The sequence below is a fragment of the Gallinula chloropus genome, assembly GCF_964237585.1.
Source record: "Gallinula chloropus genome assembly, chromosome: 27".
NCBI classification, from domain to species: Eukaryota; Metazoa; Chordata; class Aves; order Gruiformes; family Rallidae; genus Gallinula; species Gallinula chloropus.
In genome coordinates, this window is record NC_140112.1 from 3,913,221 (window position 1) to 3,921,618 (window position 8,398).

General features: G+C 55.3%; 1 protein-coding gene across 1 annotated transcript; it reads left to right on the forward strand.

Annotated features, from left to right (window-relative positions):
* Positions 1–5,048: 5,048 nt before the first annotated feature.
* Positions 5,049–8,398, forward strand: LOC311201437 (guanylyl cyclase-activating protein 1; the record flags this gene model as incomplete). The annotated part of the gene is made up of 4 exons (XM_084275824.1): positions 5,049–5,246; positions 7,094–7,243; positions 7,801–7,891; positions 8,238–8,398. 4 exons carry the CDS (start codon positions 5,049–5,051, stop codon positions 8,396–8,398), a joined length of 600 nt encoding a protein of 199 aa, XP_084131950.1.

Sequence of the window (8,398 nt, forward strand, 5' to 3'; positions counted from 1 at the left end):
AGTGTCGCTGTGGCTGGCACTGCCCACCCAGCAGCACTGCCTGCAGCTCCCACCCAGCCAGCCCCGCGTGCCTGGGCCCTGCCAGGAAGGAGACCTTGCAGGTAGGAGCTCCAGGGCTCAGGGTTTGGCAGAAGGGACTCCTGCTCACTGTGTCCCCTCCCATGGGCATGGGGCTGGAAGACCCCGCTGTGAGTGTGGCCAGGACAGAAGGGTCCCTGTGCTGTGGATGTGACGCCCCATCCCTCCCCAATGCACAAACCCATCAGCCTGCTTCAGCCCGGTGGGTGCCAAGGGCTCAGAGTGAAGGATGAGGCTCAGCGGGGATGGGCGAGGAGCTGCACGAGTGGGGACTCCCCGCTGCAGGGTGAGGGGGTGGCAGGGGCACAGGGCCAGGATGGGCAGGGCCAGGGGAACGCTCCATCCAGGGCGGGCGGCTCAGCCCTTGGTGCTTTCTGGATTACTGCCTTCTCCCCCGACCCCACCTGTGAGGATCTTCTTTGAGAGGCGATTTGGGAGGGATTAGGGATCTCTAAACGTGTGACTGGATGCAGCAGGATTATGTGGGACTCCTAATTCAGGCGCGGAGCTCTGGCAGGGCCATAAATAGTGCTGTGGACACTGAGCTGGTGCTTCCCCTCAAAGGCACCGGTCACGTAAGCAGGTCTGCTCTCCTGGGCATGTAGGGTGTTTCTGCCAAGCTGGAGGTATCCCAGAGCATGAGCAGAAACCCCCAGGGCAGACAAACATGGCAAGAGTGAAGCCCAAAGCTCAGCACTCCCTGGCACAGTACCCTGCCCATCACCACGATGACTGCCAGCCTTGTATCGCCGAGTGCATGTGAGGCTTGCACAGCTCCAAAGCATCTACATGACTTAGCAGTCAGGTTTTCAGCCTCCCCTACACTCCCCACCTGCAGAGCCCTGATGACATTGATGCCTCCCCGCCGCAGCACGGTCCTGTCTGTCTGTCTGTCTCCCAAGGGGAGAAAGGCCACGAGCACGTCTGTGAACGTACCAAATTCTGAGCAAACTGAGGTGTGTTCAGAGCAGGGATTCACAAACCACAGTGAAAGGACTGTCGTGGGACAAATCAGGAGCTAAAAATTCCTCTATTTCACCCTCCATGGAAGAAATGGACTGATGGGTCCTTGTGAGTGACTGCTGAAACCCTCCATTGTCCTGAGCTCCATCATCAGAGCTTCTCAAGCATCTAGCACCCGCTGACAGCCACCACCCAGTGACACCCGGGTTGTCACCAGGGCCCAAGCAGCCCCGACATCCCTGTGGGAAAGGAGCAACTAAAAGAGGTTGTGAACCTGTGAGGATCTGGTCTTTTCTCTCAAAGGCTCAGGGAGATTTCCAAACAATTTGTGGGTATCCCCCTCCTAATAGGCTTGGGAGCCGCCGTTGAGAGGCAGCTACAGGGAACAGAAATAGAGCACAAAGTAAGCCAGGGCGTCACGGAAACTGGGAAACCTCTTTACAAGGTTAAAAATAAAGCCAGACAGCACAGCGTTTATTTAGGACGCCCAGGAGTAAATCGGATAATTGCTGGGGAAGAGCCAGTTTCCATTAGCACAAAGGTGTCATCAATGCAAACAAGATAACTGAGTCATGGTTAAATAACAGCAGCAGAAATACTTCTCCAGTCAAGCGCAGCCTCGGAGCGGCTGCGGGTGACAAGTCAGCCCCGTGTGTGTCTGGGGGACACATCCACACCACCTCCTCTGCCAAGGGTCCCTCCAGATGCACTGGAGAAACAGGCTGTTTCTGCAGCCCTTGGTCCCCCTGCCGTGTGTACAGGTGATGAGGCCAACTTTGCTCCAGGACTTTAGAGACAGCTGAGCTGAGAGCCAACATCCCCAGTTTGCCCTTCGTGTTTCTGGGGGGATAAACCCCCTTAGGGCTTGGGCAAGGGCAATTAGCATGGTGGCACAAGGTGCAGGGCAGTGTTGGGTTCCTGCACCGGGAGCCTGCTGAGCGGATGCCCCAGGCATCCCTGGCAAAGGATGCTGCTAGGTGCCTGTCATCACCAGTACGCCCTGCTGCCTCCTGTATTTCAGACTGGGCTGAACATTTTCTTGGCTGGCTGGCCACGGCTGTGGTTTGCTGACAACTTGACAAGGAGCATGTACAGGTCCTATAATGAGGGTTCTGATCTGGGACCAGAAGGGAAATGTCACATCCCCCAAAAGCGATGAAGGGATGATGAGCCAGGTCAGACTGACAGTGGAAACATCAGCAGCTGGGTAGCACTTTATATTCACTTTGCACCTGCACAAACAACAAGCTGAGATGCAAGTCAAGGCAGCACTGAGTCCCCTGAGCCTTGCTGTGTGCATTCCCTCAGGACACTGTGTTTTGCACCGTTGCTCCCACAGTCCCACTGCATCTTTTGATTTTAAACTCTCTTTCTCCTGGAGTAGCATCACCTTAGATTTTAGATAAAGAAATCTGATGACCTCACTTCTCACTGTTCATAGTGCTTACTGACTGTCCCTGTGGTGAGTGGGGGCACTCCCTGAGTGCTCCCAGTTTAACGTGCCGCTTCTTCAGTCGCCAATACACAGCTCCTGCACTGGGGCTTTAAGCACTGATGAGGGTGGTGAAGTGTGGGGACAATCATGATGCATTTGCCTGTCTCTTTCTGCTCCACAGATGACTAAAACACCTGCAGCCCCAGGCACAGACCGTGATGGATCAAGGGGGATGGAGAAGCCTGAAGAGGAGCAGGAGGCCTCTCGCACAGCGCCCACCCTGAGGGGCCAGCAGCCTCCAGCACGCTGCCAGCCCTTGGCCACTCACTTTGTCCCCTTTGTCGCCCATTTCGGAGGCCGTCAGCCCGACTCCTTCAAGTTTCTCTTCTACAAACCCAGTTACTCCAACTCGTACAGCCCCTTCTACACAGCGCAGAAACCCACCTGCGGGTACCGCTACCACCGCGACACCGATCACACCAGGAAGGTGATGGACGTCCAGAGTGCAAACATTGTGAAGTGGAGACCCACCCCGAGCACAAAGCCCCAGTCCACAGCAGTAAAGCCCAAGCAATGAAACCAGCGACCAGTGTGACTTCATCCTCCCATCAGGTGTCTGAGCTGTGACCAGCAGCGAGCCCGTGAGCCGAGGAAGGGGTGGTGAGGCTGTGTCACTGCTCCCAGAACAGCACGCTGGGTGGATTTTGCTCTAAAAACCTGGTCTGACTCGTCCTGTCATTTATTGCCAGCTGCTTACACAGAGGCACTGGGCGTCAGCGCTGCAGGAATGGGCACCCAGTGAGGCTCACCTGCACCACCTGCACCACCCAGGAGGGTTTCACTGGCTTCCTCAGCCGAGCCAAAATCCTGCTCCTGCTTTGGAAGGCCACCTGCTTTCACTGGGCTTTACTGGGCACGGGCAAAGGGTTGTTTTTAGTGATGGAAAAGCAGTTTCATTTGTGGTGCTGGGAAGTGAGATGGGAACTGGACCTCAAATTCATCCACCCCATCCCTACTGCCCATCTCTGGAGAGCAGCATGCACCAGCCCCGCTGCTCCGTTGCCTGTTCCAGGGGACTGGGTGCACCGTTAGTAAATCCTTCTCAAAACCATCAGTGAGCCTGTGTCCACCCCTGGTACACACCCCTTCTGCTACCGAATGCCTCAATATCACAACCCCACTCCGTGCTCAGGAGGGGTACCCCAGCCAGCTCCCCTTTCGGGTGGGTCAGAGCTGGGGGCACCCACTCAGGGCTCACCCTGCCCACTGGGGACCTGGGCCCGCTGCTGCTGGCTGGTGCAGGATTAGCACATCCAATTAGTGTTCCTCAATCTAATTCTGTTTCCATCGTGCTTGTGTAATGCCCCCACGGTAGCAGAGCTCAGTGCAGAACCGATGTCAGGCTCTGCAACACATAACAGTCAGGCTTTTTGACTTAAAGCTGTCAGGTATAATAACAGTATGATAGGGCTGGCTCTCTGTGGGTACAGATCCACTACTCACACCAGTTTCATCACTGGGGAGGGTCTCAGTTGTGCTTCTTTCTGAGGATACATGTTTTTATCTCCCAGCCGGAGTAAAACCAGCACTGGGCTTGGTCGTGTTTACACAGAGAATTTCTCATTGTAATTCATTGTGAAGGAAAACTGAAGCTGCCTTCATCTCCACCAGCTTCACAGAGCTCTGGGAGTGCAGCAGCCAGGACACGCTCCTGGGATGAGGAGCAGGTTTTGGGAGAAACACTCAGCCAGCAGGACCAGAGTCCCAACACTGGGACCCAGGAGCTGGGAGGTCCCCCGGGAGGAGATCATCAGAGCATCTGGCGTCTGCATTTAAAGCATTTAAAGCTTCACCGTTCAAAGCAATTATGTTCCTAAGTTTGGCTCCACACACCAAATCTGCCCTGATGCACCACCTCTCGCAGGGCCTGACGTGGTGCTTCCCTCACCCTGAATCTCAGGCTGAAAGCGACAGCCCTGCCTGGAAATGCTCCAGCCATGGCAGGAGGAAGGGTGGCCAGAAAGCCAGGACCAGCACAGGGACCTCCCAGAGGTTTTCTATCTTTCCTCTGACCCTGATTTTGGTGCAAAAGTTTTGCTCGTGTTTCCCCACACAAAATCATAAGTGAAGGGGATTAGGAGATTACACCGTCACGGAGAACATTCCACCCTCATAATCTCCTGCCGGGCCTGTAATCTGCAAGACTTTCCCATTTTACCTCCTTTCTATTTTAACCTGAACTCCTAATGCCTGTCAGGAGCCATCACAACCCTCCCCCCCACTTCCCTGAGCCTCATTGGCCAGGGAGGGATTTGCTGGGTACTTAAATGTCACCCCCTTGCCTGGGGAGGGTTTTGTGCTTTTGAATCTCCCTGGGGAGAGGAGCTTTTTGCATCCAGCACCAGCACCACGGAATTGGAACCCCCTGGCTGTCCCCCCCACACTGTGACCTCTGCAGTGCTGGGGACACCTGGACTTTGAAGTCAAGAAGCAGAATTTCAAAGCAAGCCCTCGAATTACAGATAAAAACACTTATTCTTGGCTGCAGAAGCAACCAGAGCTTGGTGTGGAGATGGGGAACATGGATGGGAAAGCCGTGGAGGAGCTGAGCACGACCGAGTGCCACCAGTGGTATAAGAAGTTCATGACAGAGTGTCCTTCTGGCCAGCTCACCCTCTACGAGTTCAAACAGTTTTTTGGCTTGAAAAACCTGAGTCCTTCAGCGAACAAATACGTTGAGCAAATGTTTGAGACGTTTGACTTTAATAAGGTAAATATTATCCTTCCTGCTCAGCCTGTGCCGGGCCCGGCTGGCCTCGGCCCCTGCGCGGGGACCGGGGTGGTGTGTGGGGGGTGGATGCCAGTTCAGATGTGTACTGAAGTGCCTACGGTCTGTGGCCTGATAAATTGTTAAGCTCAGTTATGTAAGGGGAGAAATGTCAGCAAGAACTCCTCACCTGCTGACCGTCCTGGGGGAAAACAGACCGGACTTCTCCCAGAACCGACATCTCCCTTTTCCTTTTCAATTACTGAAGTAGTGGGGCTTTAGCTGCCAGTCTGGGATGTCTTTTAAAATGAAGCAGCCTTTAACCCTCCCATATCGACCTCTGTGACAGTGAGGGACAGGGGAGCAGCGTGAGAGCATCCACGCAGGGACAGTGTGTTCCCGAGCGGCGCCGCACGAGTTACGGGTACCAAAGAGTGAGGGAGCCGACGGCAGTTGGCTTGCTGGGGGGTTAAATGATCATCAGATTGCAGTTTCAGTGCTTTTATCACAAGTGTGATGTGATAAGAAGCTTGGGCCCTCTGCTCCCTGCAGAGAGGCTTTGTGCTGCGGGCTGTCGCTGAGCCAGACCCCGGTGCAGGGCAGAGCCGGAGCTCCTGCTCGCAGCCGGGAGCGCGGCCATCCCGGCGCCAGGGATGCAGAGGGATGTATTGGAGAGGAAATAACACCCGCCTTGCACCTCATGTGGGATGAGGGATATGTTTTATGGCACCTGAAGGGTTCAGTGGGCTTAACCCTGGTGGAATAATGCAGTTTAGGCCATAAATCCTTTAGGTGTTTTTGTCTGTGCCTTGGCCTTTCCCTTGCTTCCTGCCCCTGTTTGAATGTGTGCCTGGAAAGGGAATTGATGCCCCGGAAATCCTGCTGGGAATGGGGCTCAGTAGCTATTTATACCTAATCTGGCTCCTGCAGCAGTGGGATCAAGCAGATGATCCCCTGTTGAACTGCAGTGGCTTTGCTCATTGACAAAACCCCGGCTTATTCCCTCCCAAAGACTCTGTGTTCCTAGCACTTACCTTTTACCTCCAGAGTGCTTGTACCTCAATGGCTGGTGCCGGCAGGATGCTCTGGGGGGAGCACTGGGGATTTTAGCAAGCCTCCCCCGAGTTGTGACCATGGTGGGCAGGGTCTGGAAGCAGGCTGGCAGCACAGGGGCTCAGCCCTTGGCTGGAGAGCTGTGTGTGGGTGCAGCGACTGTCTCCAGCACCGTGGTGCGAGCTGGTGCTGGGCAAACAGCTGGGGGGAAAGTCAAAGATTAAACCGGGTGGGCTTCTGACGGGGCCAAGTGTGAAGCAGCTGTGGAGATGGGACAGGGACAGAGCGGTGTCTTCCCGGGCAGGACACCAGCAAAGTGCTGGGTCTCTCCTGGGCTCGCTGCTCTCTTTGCACAGAGCCGTAGGTGTGCACAGGCAGGATAAGGTTAGGTAACCCTTCGGGGCTCATCTGCATGAGCCTGCTCCTCTTTGACCTCTGAATTACCACTGCCTTGCATAAAGCGGTTCCTTTAGCACAGGCCAGCTTTCCAGGCTTCGTTAGTCCCTGAGCCAGGTGCATGCACTGAGTTTGTTCGTTATCAACACATATCAATGGCTCAGCACAGACCAACACAGAGCCCGCACCGTACGGGGCATTGGCTTTAACTGGTGGGTGTGCAGGGGACCTGCACTCGGTGCCTCCACGGCGCTGCCCTAGACCCTGCTCTCAAGGTGGTGGTCGCTTCACATGCTGAAGTCTCCCAGAGGGGGTGACACTTCCAAAAGGGCTCAGGAAGATCCCTTGCTGCCTGCCTCTTTGCTTTGAATCTCACCCAACTTCTAACCCTCTGCTTTTAGGATGGCTACATAGATTTTATGGAGTACGTGGCAGCTCTGAGCCTGGTCCTGAAAGGGAAGGTGGATCAGAAGCTGCGGTGGTATTTCAAGCTCTACGACGTGGATGGGAACGGCTGCATTGACCGGGGAGAGCTGCTGAACATCATCAAAGTGAGTGGGCTGAGCTCCTCCCGTTTCTTTCACAGACGATGGCTGGTAAATGGGGCAGAAGGAAAAGTCACAGCAGGAAAATTCCAACCCAAAGGACAACTCCCTGGTAAATTAGCAGGTGCTGGCCCAACCTGCTGCTTGTCCTCTGCCAGCCCTCCCAGCAGGCTGGCCTCCCTAGCCAGACCTGTCTCCAACACCCCACACCCCCCACGGCACCCGCACGCCCCGACACGCAGCAACCCCTTGTCTCACTGCGCAGTGTTTGACCACGTCCACTGAAACCTGGGCTGAGATAAGCACTTGACTTTAATCTCAGGATTTCCAGAGGTGAACAGCTCCTGGCTTATCCCAGTATGCCCACTTAATCTTCTAATGCACTGATTGCCTTTCTCAGTGCTTTAAATCCCTGGGTTTTGGAAAGGACGTAGTCCTTCTGGAACACAACTGCCTGCTAAAGAGTTTGGCCTCCCCTGTCCAGTCGCCGGCCGCTTGCACTGATGGCCACACCATCCTGCACAGTGCTCAGTCATCGTCCTGTGCGTCCTTCTCTCCCCCAGGCTATTCGAGCCATCAACCGGTGCAACGAGACGATGACGGCTGAGGAGTTCACAGACATGGTGTTTGACAAGATCGATATAAACGGCGATGGTGAGCAGCCTTTGCAATGCTGAGCACTGCTCCTTCCATCCCCCTTGCCCACAGTCTGGTCTGCAGCAGCACTTCCAGGTGTTGGGTGTCCCAAAACACATGGGGAGTGCTGGCAGAGAGCAGCTCTCCGGGAAGGTTTAGCTCCCTGTCCCCTCTGTGGGTAGCAGCCAGCTCAAAGGGCTCTGCAAACTGCCTGAGAGGGGGGGGTAGGTTAGCTGTGTGGGGTTTAGCTGTGATGGGGTTTGGGGTGTGTGACCGCAGGCTGGGACCCCTTTTACAGCCCGAGCAGCTCCAGGGAGGAGAAAGGCTGGGCCATAACCAACCCTCTCTGGCTGTGCTCTCGCAGGTGAGCTCTCCCTAGAAGAGTTCATGGAGGGTGTGCAGAAGGATGAAGTGCTGCTCGACATCCTCACCCGCAGCCTGGACCTGACACACATTGTCAAGCTGATCCAGAACGACGGGAAGAACCCACACGAGTCGGAGCAGGCGGCAGAGGCTGCCCCGTAG